The 20,411-nt window shown below is 44.9% G+C and overlaps 1 protein-coding gene across 1 annotated transcript in view; it reads left to right on the top strand.

Annotated features, from left to right (window-relative positions):
* The window catches only part of LOC147453370 (uncharacterized), a 52,951-nt gene extending 32,951 nt beyond the window's left edge, over positions 1-20,000 (top strand). The window contains exon 5 of the mRNA XM_086515567.1: positions 19,674-20,000. Within this exon, the coding sequence (XP_086371693.1) occupies positions 19,674-19,703 (30 nt within the window). The 3' untranslated portion in view covers positions 19,704-20,000. The remainder of the gene's footprint in view (positions 1-19,673) is intronic.
* The last annotated feature ends 411 nt before the right edge of the window (positions 20,001-20,411 follow it).

Genomic DNA, 20,411 nt, shown 5'->3' with positions numbered 1-20,411 from the left:
CCCCTTTCGATATTTATTTTTATATTAACGCTTGAGCAAAGTTACAACTCCCGAGGGACCTTTGCTCTCAGACTCTGCGTCCATATGCTCTGCAGAGTGAGGCCCCAGGGCTCTATTTATTCTTACAAGGGATGCCCCAAAAGCAGAGCGCCTAAGAGTAATCCGTTCAAAAGTAGTCAATCCCAAAAGCATCTGGTCAAAAAACTGCCTCCGAAAGCAGCCAGTGGAAATCACGAAAATCCATACAACCTGCCACGCGGCATGTCAGCGCAATTCACGGGATTCCGTACAATTTTTGCCACGTCATTTGGTCCGGGCAATATTGCCACGTTATCATTTTGTGACATACCCCCCTATTGAAAGAATTGTAATCGCCCTCGATTACACCTGCAAAATTAGACATAAGCCATAAACAAGTTCAATAAACATTGACTCTTAAGTATCGATGCACTAGATGACACAGATCCATCACTTGTACAAAGACGACAGTCACATCACATCACGTTCGAGTCATATCACATAAAATCCATCCAAATCTAGGACCATGATTCTTGGCAACGTATTTAGCAACCGCATCTAGATCCTCACCAAACCTCATTGATGTCGGATTAGCTAATTCTTATTGCGATCATGTCCATAGATTTCTCTAGACCGAAATACTATAGTCATTTCGTCAATCATTTTGTCTTTCAATCCAACACTCAAACACAATCACATGTGTGAGTAATCATTTCAGGTAATTCCAGTTCATCATCAGACACTGAGTTCATACTGAACAAGGTGTTTCAATCATTCCATCTAGTCATCTTATCGCTGTGTAGCCATCTCATCCCTCGGGAACTTGATGCGCTCACCACAGTCTCATTCAATCATTCATCATCAGCTGGGCTTATCCTGGATTCATCTAGGTATATTTTGTAGTGGTATAGCGGACATGCAGACTTCACATTGTGAAGTTTTCGTCCGAGTTACGACCAGTTGATAGTGTGCTAATTCTTTCTATCTTTTGTGGTGCGTATGCCCTATCAACTACCTTATTTTTGTGCTAATTCTTTCGATTTAATGCTTCTTTTAGTGCTAGGCTTCATTATGGCTGAGTCTGCCCTTGATCTCCGGAGTCATGACAGAAACTCAGTACGCTGAACTTTGTGTTGATGTATGCTCATGTGTGTGTGCGTTTGGTGTGTGTTGTGTTGGGGATCATATGTTAGTACCTAGTTCTACACCCACTATTGGGCACTGACGACGTTAGTGGGGATGTCGTGATATTTAGTCAATACTATGCATGATGGAGCTGATGGTTATATTGTCTTGTGGGTGACTACCATGGGTCTATAGCTTGCACTTCCCTTCAAGGGTGAATCTGGGCTTATCCTGGGACCTGGATTCATCTAGGTATATTCATCATCATCATTCATGATCTCGAATTGTGATCGGGTTCATTGTGGAGCTGTAATTGCTCCGAATTCGTCATTATCTCATTCTCGATTTCACCTGTTATCTGTTCACAAATAGCTGGGTCTTTTAGAAAACATCAATTTCATACACAAATGAAAGTTATCTTCGAAAAGTCCTGTTTCAAAATTATTTATTCATAGATTCTTAAAGCAAAATATTAACACTTTCTCATTTTGAGATATTCGTCTTTCTGTTCTTCAGTCGAGGTCGTGTATCTTTCTGTTTTCTACTTCTGCCATTACCTGTTAAGGGTTGATCTGATGGATAAGTCAAGTTACCCGAATGCATAGCAAAGCCTTGCTTAGCATGTCCCATCAACTGTTGTATGGATTCAGATTTTTGTAACAAGCAGTAATCGTGTATCTCTTTGGGCAGTCCACAACAAAATCGCTCGATTTGCTGCTTAAAACTGATCTTTTTAAAAGATGAGGCAGGTAGAAAAACATCCCAAAATCTCTCGCAATAAGGATCCAAAGTATGTTCCTTGGTCATCCGAAGATGATTCCAAGAGGTAATCACATCTCGTTTGTACTCCTGAGTGAGCCATGAGGAAATAAAAAGTCTCTTGAACTTTAATTACTTTGTCGGTGCTTCTTTTCGTAACAGAAGAGTGGACCTCCATGTCTGTGCATTTCCTTTCAAGTAGGATGCTGCCCTTCTAATCTTGGAGTCTTGTGAATAGCGCCCTTCAGAGTAAGCTATGTCAAACTGTTGAGTAAAAGCGAGGCCTTGTGCGCATATAAAAAACGTGAAAAGGTATCAATTTTTTTTGCTTGTCTACCCTCTTTGAATTCTTTGGTCTTCTTGCTCTTATCTTTGAGAAAGTCGTATTGATATGCTTTATAAAAGTGCTTCCTCTTTGAATAAAACATTTGTCATCAGAGTCTGAACTCTTCGAAGAGGATGAATCCTCCTCGGAACTGTCAGAAAATTTCCGAGATCTACGATGGGATCTGCTTTTCTTGGCCTTCATCTTGTGCTTTCCATGTCTTTGGTTCTTCTGTCGTTTCTTGCCCTTTATGTCCTTATCATTGGAATCAGAAGAGGAAGAGCTGTCGGAACCGTCGGAAGAGGATGCGGACGAATTGGACACACCCTCGAAGCGTACACACTTGTTCTATTTTCGTGCATTTGCAAAAGAAGTTTGTTGACCCAAATAACCGGGGTAATATGTTCCCTTGTTGCGTTTATTTGGAGGCTTTGTGGCCTTCAACATTTGGTTGACTCGTCGCTCGATCATATCATCAAGTTCATCTTTAGTGTACATCCGCGGAACATGTGAATTCTTCAATGCTGACTTCAATAATGACTTGATGGCCGTACGCCACCCGGAATGCACCTCTTCTGTTAGGTGCAGCGGAATGAATGTTTGCGCTTTGCTCAAGATGAGTGCTCCGAACTGTGCTCAAGGTTCCTTTTGTTCTTATGGAAGGGAGAGCCTTCCGTTCTTAATGAGAGAATGCTATGATCACAAACAAAGTGAATGGACACTGTGCGTGCAAGTGTATGAGACTGAGAGATAGAGAGAGAAGAGAGATACGACACCAGAGACGTTGTAAAACCCTCCTCCGAAGGCCCCACTCTCGTCGGCGAGAGTGGTTTACTATTGATTGCACAAACTGGTACAAACTGAATGCATGTGAGTGATGCAAGTCTAGGCTATGTCGACGATGACGACGGGGATGGCGACACCGACCTAAGGGCTGAAATGTGCAATCTTTTAGCTGCTGTCCAAAAATGCTATGGGCTGAAATCTGGCTTGCTTGAAAGCGCTAGGAAAAACGCTGATTTTGCGTGTCTTTAGGGCTGAAAATCTGCATCTACTGTAGGCTGAAAACTGAGGTTCGTGGGGCTGAATCTGCTACTCCTTTAGGGCTGAAACTGATGGTCTTTCATTGCTGAAAATCTGCAGGGCTGAAAGCTGTAAAGGCTGAAATCTGCAAACGCTGGAATCTCCCAAAAACGCTAGGGTGCAGATCTTCAAAAACGCTAGCTGCTGGGAAAAACGCTAGGGTTGCTGAAGCTTCTGCTGGCGATGGTTTGCTGATGCAAAACGCTAGGGCAAGGACTTGCTGACGGTGACTACTTGTTGGAGAAAACGCCAATGGGGGATGGTTCTTCTTGCTTGGAGGGGGAACCACCAAGGCCTTGCTTGAGAAGTTGCCTGTTGAGCTTGACTTCTGTTGCCTCTTCTGCCATTTAGTGCTAGTCTAGATTTGCCTATATACAAACTTACTCAATTTCCCTACCTACTTTCCAACAAAAGTCACTTAAAAATAATAAGTGAAAAATGTCAAAAATAGGTAAAATAGGCTAAATGCACTGGAAAATTCCCCTGAAGGATTTTGATGGATTCTGATGGGAATGCTTATGATCATGCTGTGTGCAACCAGAGGATATGCATCTAATCTAAGTGTTTGGACATGGACGGTTTGCGAACAGACTCACAAAAGTGCCAGATCACTTCCCATTCTAGACTGACTTGACTGAACTGAACCCTGATCATGATGTAGCTTGTCCACGAACAGATAGGGTTGGATGTGTCACGTGACATCATCAATCGGATGCCGGGTCGGAAAAATTTCACGTACTGGGGATTCTACATGAAGATTCTTTGATAGAATTTCCAGTAAGCACATGCCTGCTAAAGCTTTGATACCACTGTTACAGACTTAGGCACCCCAAGTCGTTAATCTGACACGACACACGAGAGAATCACTGAAAATACTTCACAATCTTATCACACTTTTTAAAATAGAGTTGACACGACCCTACGTAGTTCCGTGCCCAGAGGTATTGGCCCCAAATCTGGCGCCCCTTTCGGTATTTATTTTTATATTAACGCTTGAGCAAAGTTACAACTCCCGAGGGACCTCTGCTCTCAGACTCTGCGTCTAGATGCTTTGTAGAGTGAGGCCCCAAGGGCTCTATTTATTCTTACAAGGGATGCCCCAAAGCAATCAGTACAAAAGTAGTCAATCCCAAAAGCATCTGGTCCAAAAACTGTCCCCAAAAGTAGCCATCGAAAATCACGGAAATCCATACAGCCTGCAACGTGGCATGTCAGCGCAAAACGTGGAGATCTGTCCAGCTACCACGTCAACATACCAACGTAATTCATGGGATTCTGTACAATTTTGCCATGTCATTTTGTCCGGGCAGTACTACCATGTCATCATTTTGTGACATGTGCACAACACGTGTTGAGTCCACCTTGTAGAAGGTGAGTGCTTCGTTGAAAGGTGTCGTATATTTATCAAAAGAGAGTCTTCATCGAAAGCCTTTGCAATGTTGCGTAAACTTTCAAAGGATTTATCTTGGTGAAGTCTTTCTTGAGCTTCACACAAAAATCAGCCCACGTCGTAGGCTTTTTTGTCATGTCGTGCCACCAGGTAAGCACCTTACTGCGTAGATAGAGAGGAATTGTTTGAATCCTCTGTTCATCATGCTTCCCATGGAGATCAAAATACATGGTCCACTGGTGGAGCAAATTATTTACAGCCAGCTCCGTACACTCCTCTTCCCCAGAGAAGCTGGTGGTTTTGTACGGAATCATGATAGTAGGACCACCCTGAGAGCATCCAAAAGCAGCAATTTGCGTCCGCAATTGTTGGAGAGGGTATCGTTTTCGGAAATACGCACTATCATCTTATGACTCGTATTGTCTGAAGCGGTAAGCCGGGCGTTAAACCCTTGCACGGCCCCTTCGGAAGAGGTCAAACGAATGTTTGTTTGAACATTGTTTTGTAGAGTGGAAATTCGTTGGTCGAGGCTCTGGAAAGTGCATGTGATCCATGTGTACAGAGCATGCGTGAACGGAGTTTGAATGTTACCTGGTGCGTCGCCACGCTGGGCAGCCGAGCTTGAGGAATCCATGGCGAAATCCGGTAAAGAATTGGAAGTTCACGTGAAAACGGGTCTTTTCTGCACTTTTTGGTTCGAACCTTGAGGAGCTCTACGCATTGGTGTGATTGTCCGAAGGCGAGCAGGTGGTGGTGGGAGCGCGTCAACGCGAGGAGGTGGGAGAGGAGAGCGTTGGGAGAGGAGCAGGAAAGCCAAAATAAAAGAGGCCTTAAAAAATAAATCGGGCCTTTAAAAAAAATCAACGCAAGTTAAAAGGCCCGAAGCGTACAAAAAATCTTGACGAATGGCTCTCGAACAGCGTGCGACCTGTGCAGGCAACGCGTGGAAAAAAAGAAGGCGTTCGCTTGCTTGTGCTCACCCGTGCTCGACACACGAGGGAAATTCCACGCTGGATGCTAGCGCTATCCGGTCCCCCACGTTGGAGAGGCCAGTGCTGCCACTTCTCCCTCCTCGTTCCTCTGCAGATTCCAACGCTAACAAAGAGAGGTAATTCTCTCTCTCTCTCTCTCTCTCTCTCTCTCTCTCTCTCTCTCTCTCTGTGCCTCTTCGCTCCACAATGGAGGTGATAGAGAAGGAGAGCTAGTGCTCTTTCTTTTTCTCTCTCTCTCTCTATCACCCAAGTGTGGTAGATTGGTTAAGCCATTTCCCTCTTGAATAACAGGTCTTGAGTTCAACTTTCTTCGTCGGATAGATCTTTAAGGTCTCTTGGGATAGTTTCCTACCTCGTTAAAATACTCTTCTTCTTCTTCTTCTTCTCTGTGCTTCACACAAGATAAGTATACAAAGGGCACAAAAAGTACTATGTGCTTAATTTAATCATAAATCAACAAATTAATAAGGAACTCTCTGAGTAAAATTAATTAGAAAGCTTTGAATTTCTAGCACTCCCACCAGTTAAATTGCTGTTTTTTAAAAAAGTAAGCAAAAAAACGACAATTTTCACTTGCAAACATTCTCACGAGAAGAGAAACAAGGAATTTCAGCAATTAATCACTAAAAGTTAGGCAAAATCAAGGTTATCCGACTCTAACCGATCCATAGGTGTGCACATGGTCCTTCCTATAGCCAAGCTGGCTCTGATACCATGAAACGAACATGTGGAGAGGATCTCTCGGCTACACGGACCGCCACCTATAGACACATGTTGGAAAAACCACCCGACCATAGCCACCATCCGGCAGCATCCCCGTGCTGAGGCTAGTGTTCGAGGATGTAGATGTGTACCTGTAAGGCCTAGGGTCACATACCACCCAGCCTCACCTCCTCGAGGTGACCGCGCACACTCCTAGCCTCACGGGTTAACCACCGGCACTCTCCCAGTGGGGTCAATAACTATAAATGAGGCCTTGGCCTCCCTTTTATAATAATGGCCGGCCACACTAGTCGGGTTCACACTACGTCCGCTCGGACACTTGACGCCCATCCCGACGGCGTCTAGGCTAGATCCCCTCTCCTGTATGCGGGATGTAACACAGATGCTTTTGGTTCCATATGCTTCTAGAATCGATGCTTTTGGGGCTTTGCTTTTGGGCATCCCTTGTAAATTTATAAGTGCCCTGAGGACCACTCTTTTGAGGGGATCTGGACACAGATTCTCGGAGAGAGCTTGACCCTGGGGGAGTTGTGCCTTTATGAAGCAATAATAAAGAAATACCGGAAGGGGCCCTGTCACAAACGGGAGCGCATAGCACTATAAAATACACTCGGATAAATAAGATTTATCACTTATTATTGAAGCCAGAGTATATATATAGAGAGAAAATCGACACAATACTGGAGACCAGAAGATGGGCTGGTCTCCGCCGTCATAGTATCTTTATTATTAAGGAGAAGTCTATACAAGCACTTGAACCGAACGTATTACGACGTTCGTTCTAGATTAAGACTTGATGGTTCTTGGAAGCCTCGGCTTCCTATTCCTAGGGCAAAACCCTATTCCAAGGAACTTCCGTTCCTTGTTCCAAATCCTCAAGAATCAAGGTTCTCGCCTCTGGAGCTCACCTTCCAGACTCAGGGCATGGCATCCCTGCAACTCTTTTTGCCAACTCTGTTTCCAAAGTCCTCTTCCCGCAGAACAACTCCGCTTTCCTGAACACGAAGTCCTTACTTGGGAATTCCAACTTCCGGATCACAACTTGAGAGACTACCTCTCTCCGATCCTTGGATCTACTTTCGGGTGCGAAACCCTTGGGCTGATCTGGCTCTAGTTCCTCAGAGTGCTTTTCTCCTGCAAAGGCTCATGCCTTCCTCTGCTCCTACTCTCTCACTAAGAGGAAGTACACCTGCAAACAAATACTTAGAGATCATAACATGAAAATCGTTACCTTCAAAGTCTCAACGCTCGAAACGCAACTTGATTCTTGAAAAGCAATTTCCCATGGAAGAGATCTCGACATAGAAAATCCTCTCTTTCAATCCTACACACAAAAGAGTTGTGTTCTCGGGTTCCTTCTTGTAAATCGGCCCCGTCTACGACGTTTATGGACTGAAAACAGAGAAAAACAGTAGCTTGTCGCGATGGAAACACGCTCTGTAGGCACTTCTTCCCGAGGGAACTCGCGTACTTGGTCTTGGCGACATCTGGTACACTTGGGGCAGCCATGGGCATCACTGGCAACGTCTTCTTTTCGGCTGAAATCTGCAGCAACATCGTCTTCTTGCATTCTTAGGGAGAGGGCGTGTGATGCTTTTATAGCTCCCTGGCCACGGCAAAGATAGCAGAGCTCAAGCTGCTCGCGTAGAGATTGCGGCCGTTTTTTTTTTTTTTTGTGGTTCTTTTGCCCGAAAAAGAGAGAAAAATCGATGGCTGGTTTTTACTGCTTTATTTAACCATAGGCTGCCCACTTATTAAGTGGGCAGCCGGTCACCTTTTAAAAATGGTCTGAATTTGTTCAAAAACTCAATAAAACTAGTTAAAAACAATGCTTTCACAACACTTCCCAGGCGTCCCTGGATGCAATCACATGCATAGTTGCAATGCATACATAGACTTCCTCGCGGGAGACGGATACTTCTTCCCAATGCTCCCTGTCACCCATCCGATGTGACGCATCAAAAGTACCCGTTCCTGGTGGCCTTACAGATACCCCCTTTCAGTGCTCCCATCATTACTCTGAATGATGCACTAGGAATACTCTATACTCGGATGTCTCCAGTGAGAAAAACCCTCTCACTTAAAAATTCCAATAATTCATTTAGAATTATTTTTCCTTGGTGTTCCAAGCGAGAAAACCCTCTCACTCATAAATTCAATAATTCATTTAGAATTATTTTCCTGTCAGATAAAGCCAATGTAGCAACATCCCTCTCACTTATAAACAATTGTCCTCAACTGTAGAGATCCAACTGAACTGCCGGGGAGAAAGCGGAAAGATTCCAAATCTTGCTCAATAGTGAGTTGAGCTAGTCCTCTCAAAAGAGAACTTAAAAATTTAATTAAACAAAAATTCGATAATTTCAATACTTACCTTACCGGTTCATGTCGTTCCTCTAGTACCTCGAGGATATCCTTCACCAATCATCAAACTTACGAGCCATTAAAGAACTTGTCATTCGCGTCTTTCCAACAAATCGGAAATTTCCTTATCCGAAAATTTGTTACGTGAGTTCTGCCTTCTCATTCTCGAGGAGTTATCCTCCTAGAAGTCGAGCTAGGTGTATGTGCTTGCGCATAACCTTGCGCTATTAGTTTTGAGGATATTAAACCTCTTGTGTCCTCCCACATAGGGCATTAAGCTCATGTGAATCTTCGTGTGGTAGACAAAGTGTGTCATCTTACCAAAGTAAGTTCTTATTCTGGGCCTTTGCTTTGGGTAGGCCAATTGTTCTGATCCAAAGATCCCTTGTGCATTGCCGCACGTCTTTCCGCGTTTTTTCTCCAGCGGGTTGTTACCACCTGCAATGTTTTCTTTACGCTTGCTTGCGTCTATTTCTTGCGGAAATCGTCTTGAGGTTTTTGAGGTCCTTGATTCGTGAGAATCTAGGGTTCTTGGGTTCTTGGGGTTCGTTTTCTTTCGCTTGCCAATCGTGTTGAGAAGGATCTTCTCTTCACCCGAGTTCTACCCTTTTCTGCGGGCGCACCCCTTGGCGGCCTTGCGCTCACACCAAGGTTGCTTTTTCCCACCTCACGTCGATTGGCCGGCCGCTAAGTGCACGGTCCGCTCTCAATGAGTCAAAAGAGACACAAGGGGAGGCTGGACAAGCCCTTCTTTCTTGGGATTCCTGTCACTTCAACAAAACACGATTAGGAATCGCCACGCCCAAGTAAACTTGGGTTCATGCGATCGCAACAAGCAAAAAAAAATAAATCTTGTGGTTCTTGTGGTTCTTCCCTTGAGTAATGCAGAACACTTCCAAAGCTCTGATACCAATGTAAGGTGCAGCGGAATGAATGTTGTATTTTCTCAAGATTAGTGATCTTTACTGCTCAAGGTTTCTTTTAGTTCTTAGGGAAAGAGAGAACTTTCCGTCTGTAGAGTGCTGTGGTCACGAACAAAGTGAGTGGATATTGTGCGTGCAAGTGAATGAGACTGAGAGAAGGAGAGAGAAGAGATACGACACGGAGAGGTTGTAAAACCCTCCTCCGAAGGCCCCACTCTCGTCGGCGAGAGTGGTGTACTTGATTGCACAAGGGTGTACAATGCGTATGCAATGGGACTATGCCGATGACGACGACAGTGACAACGACGACGACTTGATGGCTGAAATCTGAGTTCTTCTATTCGCTGAATTTCGGGACTGTTTTGGTGGCTGAAAATGACTGTTTTGGCTGCATTTTTATGGCTGAAAATGGGGGAACATCTGCAACCATCTTGGGGTGAATCTGCTACTTTTTCATAGGCCGAAAACTGCGAGAATCCAACTGCTGAATTCTGCGTTTTTGCTACTGCTGAGCTGGCGTTTTTGATAGGGCTGAAAAAACGCTGAATCTGCAAGTGATGCTGGCGTTTTTGTCAAGGCTGAAAAACGCTAGCTGGGATGTATCTACTGAGGTTGGAAACGCCAGGCAAGAGGACTTGTAGGCGATGGCTTGCTGGGAGGAAACGCCAAAGGAAAAGAGTGGATGGCGAGGGTCTATTGCTGAGGGGGGGTACTGCTGAGAAGTTGCCTGTTGAGCGGGAAGCTGCTGCTGCCTCTTCTGCCAGAAAGTGTGAACTTTGGTTTGCTTATATATTAACTTAGCAAAATTGCCCTACCCACTTTTGTTGGAAAGTCACTTAAAAATAATAAGTGAAAACCCAATAAATAGGAAAATTGGCTAAATGCACTGGAAAATTTCCCTAACTTATGCTAATGGATTCTGATGGGAATTCCGATGATCATGCTGTGTGCAACCAGAGGATATGCATCTATGCTAAGTGACTCGGCATGCACGGTCTACGAATAGACTCACAAAAGTGCTAGATCATTGCTAATCTAAACTCGACTGGACTGACTGAACCCTTTTGTGGTGTAGCTTTTCCACGGACACATAGGGTTCGGATGTGTCACGTGACAACGATGTAGATCTGATGTAGTTGAGGGCTGAAGACAAAAACGCTGGCTGGTTCTGCCTATTGCCAAAAACGCCGGGTTGTTGGAGGTAAAAACGCTAATGGGTTGAATTAGCAAAACGCTACTGCTGATGAATTCTGGCGATGGATCCACAATCGGCTAACGCTAGGGTGTTGAGGGTGATGGCGAGGACTGCCCATGAGGAAAACGCCAGAGAAGGGGTTTTACTGCTGGGAACAGAAAACGCTAGAGGTCTTTGGGGGGTACTGCTGAGAAGTTGCCTGTTGAGCGGGAAGCTCATGCTGCCTCTTCTGCCAGAAAGTGCTAACTTGGGTTGGCTTATATATTAACTTAGCAAAATTGCCCTACCTACTTTTGTTGGAAAGTCACTTAAAAATAATAAGTGAAAATAACAAATAAATAGGAAAATAGGCTAAATGCACTGGAAAATTCCCCTAACTGATGCTAATGGATTCTGATGGGAATTTCGATGATCATGCTGTGTGCAACCGGAGGATATGCATCTATGCTAAGTGACTGGGTATGCACGGTCTACGAATAGACTCACAAAAGTGCCAGATCACTGCTAATCTAGACTTGACTGAGCTGATTGAACCTTGCTGTGGTGTAGCTTGTCCAGAGACACATAGGGTGGGATGTGTCACGTGACATCCCCTCCTTTTCAAAGTGAGGTACTGGTACCGAACTGTATGGCGTCGAGGGAGATCGCCAACAGCATCCGGAATCCTGGAAGGGACTCTTCGCCGGCCCACTCTGCTGTGTGGGTCGAGCGGTACTTGAACTTCATAAAGGTCTGCAACGCTTGCTTCTTTGGGCCGCATCGAAAGCGACACAAAGTCTTTTGTGGCTCCTTCCTTGCTTCAATTTCGTCTAGAGACCTGCTTCTTTGGTCTTCAAGAATCTCCATAGCTGAAAATTCCTAAAACCATCTCCAACACAAAATCATCAACATATCCATTCTATGTAAAGTGAAGGAAAAAAAATCTTGGCTTCTCTAAAGACTGTGCATGCAATGTAAATGAACAAATAGACGGAGTGACAACCCGTTCATCAAACACATGCAAACAATGAAGTCGAATCTTTTCTGGTTGATCGAAATCCATCAACTGTGGCAAATCACAATGGAAATGCCCATGTTTGGTGCTCATACAATCATGTGCTCTTTCGGAATCTGTGTCATGCCAAGGAAGAGACATAGAATGTGACTTCTTGACATACAGACTCGTCAACTTTTCATGAACAATCCGCATACATTCGTGCTCATCCATGATAGAAACGTGCTCAACATACAAGATGTCATGCCTAGGAAAAGGGATCACATAACGATGCTGACTAAAATACAAGAAACCTTCACGAATAAAACACTCGAACAATGTGTGCGTATCAATCATGCGAACACATAATACTTCCTGTGAGGGCCCTTTGGACCAAGGCTCGAGAGCCATGATCGGTTCGTCGTGAAGGATCGAATCGTCCTGTGGGGGTTCTTTGGGCCTCGACTCGAAAGCCAAGATCGGATGTTCGTGATTGATCGAATCTACAACGAGGTTAGCTTCGCTAGAAAAGGCATCCACTAACACATCATCCTTGTGAACAATCACATCTTCATGCAAATCATCATGCTTGTCTTTTTCATCCAAATCATCATGCAATCCATTATCATTCAAATCATTATGCTTCTCATAATCATGCAAATCCTGTGTGTCATGCTGTAAGGAAAAAGAGACTAAGAGAGTCTCTTTATCTCGAATCCTTTCAACCTTGTCCTGCATATTAGCAATGAGAGATGGTGAAGGAGCAATGTCCACTCCATGAAAGACAGTAGGAGAATCACTTTTGGCATTGAGAGTTAAAGTGCTAGCCTCCCAATCAACGATAGGGTTTATTTCACGAAACCATTTCATGCCTAAAATCATATCACATCCTGAGAGAGAAGAAACAACAAATCTTCTAGTGAAGGCAGTCTGTTGAATTGCAAACAACACATCAAGGCACTCCTTCGTGATGAGAGCGTCCATACCAGGACGAAAGCCAGAGACCTCGAAACGAGATCTCGGACTAACTTCGAGGCGGGCTCTCTCAACAAGAGAGGGATTGATCACATCATGCATACTACCTGGGTCAAACAATATGACAAAACGGTGCCCCGAAGTACTACCATAACATTTAATGAAAGAATCATCAATGGGAGGGTCCTGAGAAACTTTGGGCACAATCGTGTTATCATTCATTGCATTGACAGATGTAGTGGGTGCTGTGGGTTCTTTAGATTCATTCGATTCAAGCTTAGGACATGTTCGTTTTATGTGACCCTTAATATGACAATGAAAACAACGACCTTCCTTAGAATAAGTGCTTTGTTCTTCCGAAGTGATGTATCCTCCTACAATTCCTTGTGCTACCTTTTCATCTAGAGTAAGCATAGGTTTAGCAGTTGTGTTAGCCTTACCCTTAGATTCATTGGAAGAATTCTTTGATGAGATACTGTTGGAAGATTGGTTTGAAGAGTTATCATTCTTACCATTCTTACCGTTCTGAGGAGTCTGCGAGGTACTTGTGGAAGTTTTGTTCTCCTTAGGCTTTCCCTTGTGCTTCATCTCCTGTGCGAGAGCAATCGCTACCGCCTTGTTGAGATCGATTGGATCGAATACCTCGACATCGTACTTGATATACTCGTCCAATCCAAAGAGAAAAGCCTCTTTGCGCTCATCATCCGACATGCGTAGTAGGGTACCTAGCCTCAAAACACGATTAGAAAAAGACATAACAGGCATACCATTTTGCTTGAGAGCGCGCCAATCGTCCTTCAATCGTGCAAGGTACTGAGGTGGCATAAACTGCGCCTTGAGCTTGTCTTGGAAATCAGCCCAACTAAAAGAGAGGGGCGTGAAATCGTCGGTTGCCTCTAGGTGCGCGGCTAGCTGTGCCTCTTGCCATGCGTGGTACCAATTAATGGCATCACTGGCAAGGTACATAGCTGCCGTCAAAACTTTGCTGTTGTTTGTCTTCTTAGTTGTCGCAAAATAAGCATTAAATTGATGCAACCAAGAATGAATCACTGTAGCATCCATCTTACCGTCATACTTACTGAAAGTCAACTTTTCTGTGACTGGATGGTTGGAATTAGTGTCGTGGCTTGCGCCACTTGACGAACTCCCACGATCTTTGGGTGGTTCGGTCTTCGAGGCTAGGATTTTGGCAATAAATTCTTGATTGTGAAGCTCCCTTTGAGCTTCACGCTCGGCGTCCTTTTCTGCTTTTCGTGCATCTCGTTCATTGCGCTCACGTTCGAGAGCAAGTCGATTCTCTTCTTGCTTTGCGGCAAGAGCAATGCACTCACGTTCCTGAGCAAGTCGATTTTCTTCTTGTTGTGCGGCCAATCTTGCGTTTCTTTCGTCGTGCTCGCGATCCTTGGCTTCTTGTGCACGGTCCTTTGCTGCTTGTTCTTCTGCTTTGCTTGCGAGTTGTGCCAATGCAACTCGATTCGTTTCTTGTTGTTGTGCCATCATGTCCAAGATCGACTTGACCATCATCTCCATAGGAGTGAGGACAACTCGTGGCGTAGATGGTGAAGGGGGAGGGTTGGAAAAATCATCTCCAGGTGGGGACGAGTCTTCGTCGCCTCTCTCATGCTCATCACCTGTCTGCGAAGTATCCATTCCGCTTCGGGTGACGACCATGCACTATGATCTTGAGGTCTTAAGCTCCTGAGGAACTTGGGTTCTTGAGGGTCTTGAGGTTCTTGAGGTCCTTGATTCGTGAGAATCTTGGGTTCTTGAGGTTCTTGAGTCTTGAGGGTCTTGGGTTCTTGGGGTTTTTGAGGTTTTCTTTTGCTTGCAAATCGCGTTGAGAAGGATCTTCTCTTTACCCGAGTTCTACCCTTTTCTGCGGGCGCACCCCTTGGCGGCCTTGCGCTCACACCAAGGTTGCGTTTTCCCACCTCACGTCGATTGGCCGGCCGCTAAGTGCACGGTCCGCTCTCAATGAGTGAAAAGAGACACAAGGGGAGGCTGGACAAGCCCTTCTTTCTTGGGATTCCTGTCACTCTTCAACAAAACACAATTAGGAATCGCCACGCCTAAGTAAACTTGGGTTCGTGCGATCGCAACAAGCAAAAAAAAACTTGTGGTTCTTTCCTTGAGTAATGCAGAACACTTCCAAAGCTCTGATACCAATGTAAGGTGCAGCGGAATGAATGTTGTATTTTCTCAAGATTAGTGATCTTTATTGCTCAAGGTTGCTTTTAGTTCTTAGGGAAAGAGAGAGATTTTCCGTCTTGTAGAGTGCTGTGGTCACGAACAAAGTGAGTGGATATTGTGCGTGCAAGTGAATGAGACTGAGAGAAGGAGAGAGAAGTGATACGACACCCGAGAGGTTGTAAAACCCTCCTCCGAACGCCCCACTCTCGTCGGCGAGAGTGGTCTACTTTGATTGCACAAAGGTGTACAATGCGAATGCAATGGATTGATGCAATGGGACTATGCCGATGACGACGACGGTGATGACGACGACGACTCGATGGCTGAAAGCTGTAATCTTCTTTCTGCTGATTTTCATGGACTGTTTCGGGGCTGAAATGGACTGTTCTACCGTTGTGCTTATGGCTGAAAATGATGGTTCTGGCCGGGGATCATCTGCAACCAACTGGGGGGAATCTGCTACTGTGTCATAGGGCTGAAAACGATGTAGATCTGATGTAGTTGAGGGCTGAAGACAAAAACGCTGGCTGGTTCTGCCTATTGCCAAAAACGTTGGGCTGTTGGAGGTAAAAACGCTAATGGGCTGAATTAGCAAAACGCTATTGCTGATGAATTCTGGAGATGGATCTACAATTTGCTAACGCTAGGGTGTTGAGGGTGATGGCGAGGACTGCCCGTGAGGAAAACGCCAGAGAAGGGGTTTTATTGCTGGGAACAAAAAACGCTAGAGGTCTTTGGGGGGGTACTGCTGAGAAGTTTCCTGTTGAGCGGGAAGCTCTTGCTGCCTCTTTTGCCAGAAAGTGCTAACTTGGGTTTGCTTATATATTAACTTAGCAAAATTGCCCTACCTGCTTTTGTTGGAAAGTCACTTAAAAATAATAAGTGAAAATAACCAATAAATAGGAAAATAGTCTAAATGCATTGGAAAGTTCCCCTAACTGATGCTAATGGATTCTGATGGGAATTCCGATGATCATGCTGTGTGCAACCGGAGGATATGCATCTATGCTAAGTGACTGGGCATGCACGGTCTACGAATAGACTCACAAAAGTGCCAGATCACTGCTAATCTAGACTTGAATGAACTGACTGAACCTTGTTGTGGTGTAGCTTGTCCACGGACACATAGGGTTGGGATGTGTCACGTGACACATATGGTAATGCTCCACTAGTTGGGCTTCTCAGTTGACCATGTAGAGTTCTAGGGGTTTTATTCGCATTTGCCAAGGCAAGAGCCTTTTGAACAGGTACTAGATTAGTTAATTGCTAATCCCCCACAGGTACGCACAGTTCCATCGCGAATGATTGCGAAAACGGAGAGTTTCCTCGAGTGAAAACTGCGATTCAAAGGGGAACTGTCCCATTGCGTGTGGGAGCACTTGAGACATGCGTAGGTGTGTTCGCTCCGCTCAAAACGACAGCCTGTCGTGTTTTTCTGCAGGTTTAGAGTTTCGCACCTAAACTGCAACAAATCACCATGGGGACCTCGGGCAAGCCTTGGGATGCGTGTACAGTGTTTTGGGCACCCGACAGTGGAAAAACAGAGAACTACAACAGACTGAAATTGGCCTGCAGCTCATAGGAAAGCTTCCAAAATGCAAGGGAAAGTCTCCTTGACATGTACTTTTGTGCTACAGAGGTTTTGGTGCAATGCTGTCGAAATCAGGTCGGAAACCTACGATTGCAGCCCTTGATAGGTTTGGACAGCTTGGTGAGAGGTTTATTTAAGTGTTCGGATCGTCTATTTTCAATTGAATAAAGAAATACCGAAAGGGGTGCGAGTCTTTGGGGCCTACAGGTTGTCGTTCTTTGCGTGCGCAGTGATGGTCTACTCGTTGGACGCATCTGTGCTCTCTTTTCTTCTCAGTGTTCTGTGTAAAGTTAACAGGTAATTGAATAAGTACCGCCCTCTACTATGTACAAGCCGGTTATATGGTTCCAGTGACGGGATACACTTTTTCTTCAAAAAGTGCAGCGTGGATTGTTGTGGGTGAAAGCAACATAGAGCTTGTCAATTCGGCAGAGAAGAGCGACCCAGTACCTGAAGAGGGATCTTCCTCACATGGCACAAAGAAAGCTGCTTCAATTCTTCAAGAAGAGGACAGGTTGTTCAGAGCTCAACTGCGTAGCTGCATGGAAATGTTTCAGCAGTTGGCCAACAATCCAAGGATGCAAGAGGTCTTATAGGCTCCTACACAAGATTTACAGGCTCCCACACAGGGTGTGATTGAGTCGTTGCAGGAAAAGGAGATTTCCCATGCACAGAGGTCTCGTGATGCTCGAGGAAAAACCCATGTGATTGAGAAACCAACGGTGTCCATTGATCCCAAGCATCCTGCTTTACCTAGACAAGGATCGTTTGTGAAACAGGCTATACGTATGATCCTTCCGTTACCTACTTCATATCTTGGTTATTTTGGAGGTGGTTCAAATGTTTCAAGATATGGTTGGACCTTCCACAGGTAATATGTGAGGGAATGTGTTTGTGACAATGCAACCAGGCATGGTTAACCCTATGTATGGGAACATGGGTGTCCAACCAGGTCTTCAGGGTGCCTATGGTCAATTTTGAATGCTTGGAACACAGTTGGGTAAGGCTGGTTTTTTTCCAGCCATATATGCCCAAAATGCAGATATGACAGGTAAAACAGGTGATGTGAGTGCTGGAATGGACAATCCTGGAGCATCACTTTTACGGGCACCTATTTATGACAATTTGTCTCCTTTGAGTCAGCATAAGGATTACAAGGAAGGTGGCAGGGAGTGAAGTTTGAAACTTAAAGGGAATTGAGGATCAACTGAAGGCTTTGACCTTCATACAAGAGTTTGATGTAGCTTATGCTGGAGGAAACTACTTCACAGAATCAAGGTCAAGCCCCGACGACGTGGGTCCAATTCAAACAGCTTTTTGCACGTGCATGGCTTACAAACACTCTCGAAGTGGATGTGATGACAGAATGACAGGAGTTGAATGCTAAAAACTGTGCGAATCTTGAAGAGTACAACAAACAGTTGTGGGCCACACTCTTGCTAGTAACTTCCTATGTGTCATTGTCAAAACAGATTGAGAAGTACTGTTGTGGATTGCCCAATAAAATCAAGGACTACTGCACAAAGACTACTATCATGAATATGGCGCAATTGATTGAGAATGCGAGAGTGGCCAACAATCTGTCGAAAGGAGATTCCGATGGATTTAATAGCAGCAACAAGAGAGGGTCCCAGGGCAAACAGTTTCCAGCCAAGGGCAATGCTGCAACAAAGTCTTTTGTGGCTCCCACAAAGAAACCCTCCACTGATGAAGTTGACATGTCCAAGAAGCAGTCTATGCCTTCTTCGGGGCGAGGACAGGTGGGAGAGCATTCGTAGAGGGAAGGTGCTTGAATGAACTCCTCGAGGACACGCGAACAAGGCTGCCCATCTCATTTTCACTCGAGTAGGACGATCTAGGTCAGGAGGATGTAGCAGGACTCTGCTGTTGGTTGGCCAGCCCTAAGGAACACCCCACGACACCATAATTGGGAAAATGGGTTAAACCCCTATAATGTGGGAAAAGGGCCAATTGTGTCCAGCCAGCCAAAATGGCCCGGCCTGGACCGGATGCAGCCTAGCAATGCCAATGCAAGTGGGTGGCCAGCCCGGGAGCACACTAGCCATACAAGCATGCCCCAACCCTAAGTGAAGCAGCATAGTGATGTAACTCTTAACACTATGCACATGCGCTAATAATACTGGCCTTGCTTTTATATGGGCTGATTCGCAGTGCCCTAATTCCCATTCGATTGAGACTTCACATGTACAGTACATCCAAGGATGGTAAAGTTTTGATGCACATCTCATGCTCTCCTACGCCTACTCCAAACAGCATGAGATCGAAAACATGAGAGCTGTCACCTACATGCTCTTATCTACATGAAAACGGTAGTTAATAGCCACGTGTGTAACGACGTCCTTCCATGGCTTGCACAATCATCTAAGACGTTGCCCAAATCCCATGCCAACTTAGATAAACTACCTCCAGATTATGTAGTAGAATAAATGGTCTAAATAATGTGCGTACATATGAGAGAACCAACCCACCCCCACCCCCACCCCCACCCCACACAGTCACACACACACACACACACACACACACACACACACACACACACACACACACACACACACACAGACAAGACACACCTGCCTTCCTTGTGCTTCCCATTTTCCTTTAATTCAATGTTCTGGATGATTACTTCCATAGTCGACATCTTTTCGTTCCCTTCTCTCTAGGAGGTGCTCAATTGAGGAGATCTCTCTTCATTCAAACCTAGATAATTGCTGCATCTGTTGTGATTCTAGGTAATTGGCAGTAGAAATTGATGCCATTAACTAAGCTTCACCTCACGATTAAGCTGGACCTCTGGTCTGTGCTGGTTCTCGTTCCCGCTTAGAATGGTTTGTGTTAGAAAACTTTTCGTGAAGAGAAGCGGTGGGGTTGGCCAACTGTGGCCTAGGACCCATGTTTGACTAGATGATTGGTGTGAGAGTCACTCTGTTCTTTATAAAATTCTTTTCAAACTGTGAGTGACTGTGGCTTGTAGTATGTTTTATGGAATGGAGCAATGGAGTTCTCATGGTTCTGATATTGTTTCTCAGGGTTATATTGACAAATACCAGAAGACCTGATTCCAGTGGACTTAAATGCCAAGTCGGTCACTTTAGGTGGTTGGAGAACTGCCTTATTCTTGATGGTAATGCTTGTGTTTTCAACCGAGCTTCATTTTCTACAAGGAGTGGCATCCTGAGCTGCTACACTCCCTTGGTCCTCGTTTGTCTTTGTTTAAGGACTCTTGCAAAGGTCTTGGTTATCTTCCTGTATGGAGAAAGAAGTGTTATGTTTGAGAGAGGAGCCAAGAGTTCTTATTGAGAACCTGTTAAAAGATGCTTTACATATCTTTGACAGTTAAAAACTTTTCTGGAGTATGGGCTGCCCATAAAGTGAGTGTTGCTAAATTCTGATTCTTTGCTCTGTTTTCTGGCATCAAAACAGCTCATCTCAGATGCATGTGCTGATCAGCATTACTTACATGATGCTTAGAGAAGTAATTATATCGCTAACCACAAAATTTTTACTGTTCAGCTTTATGTGATTGTCGTGTGCGTCGGACTGGGTGTTGCCCTGGGTGGGGTTGGGGGGGGGGGGGGGGGGGGGGTGTTCTTGAAACGAAATGTTTGAAGAAGTAGAGAACCAGATAGCCATTGTTTGCTCATGTGAGTATGCGTGTGGTTTGGGAGCATATGTTAGTACCTAGTTCTACACCCACCTAGTTCTACACCCACTATTGGGCACCGATGACGTTAGTGGGGATGTCGTGGTATTTAATCAATACTATG

The sequence above is a fragment of the Adiantum capillus-veneris genome, chromosome 7 (assembly GCF_014529385.1).
Source record: "Adiantum capillus-veneris isolate H3 chromosome 7, ASM1452938v2, whole genome shotgun sequence".
Lineage (NCBI taxonomy): Eukaryota > Viridiplantae > Streptophyta > Polypodiopsida > Polypodiales > Pteridaceae > Adiantum > Adiantum capillus-veneris.
This window is presented reverse-complemented; position numbering and strand designations above follow the sequence as displayed.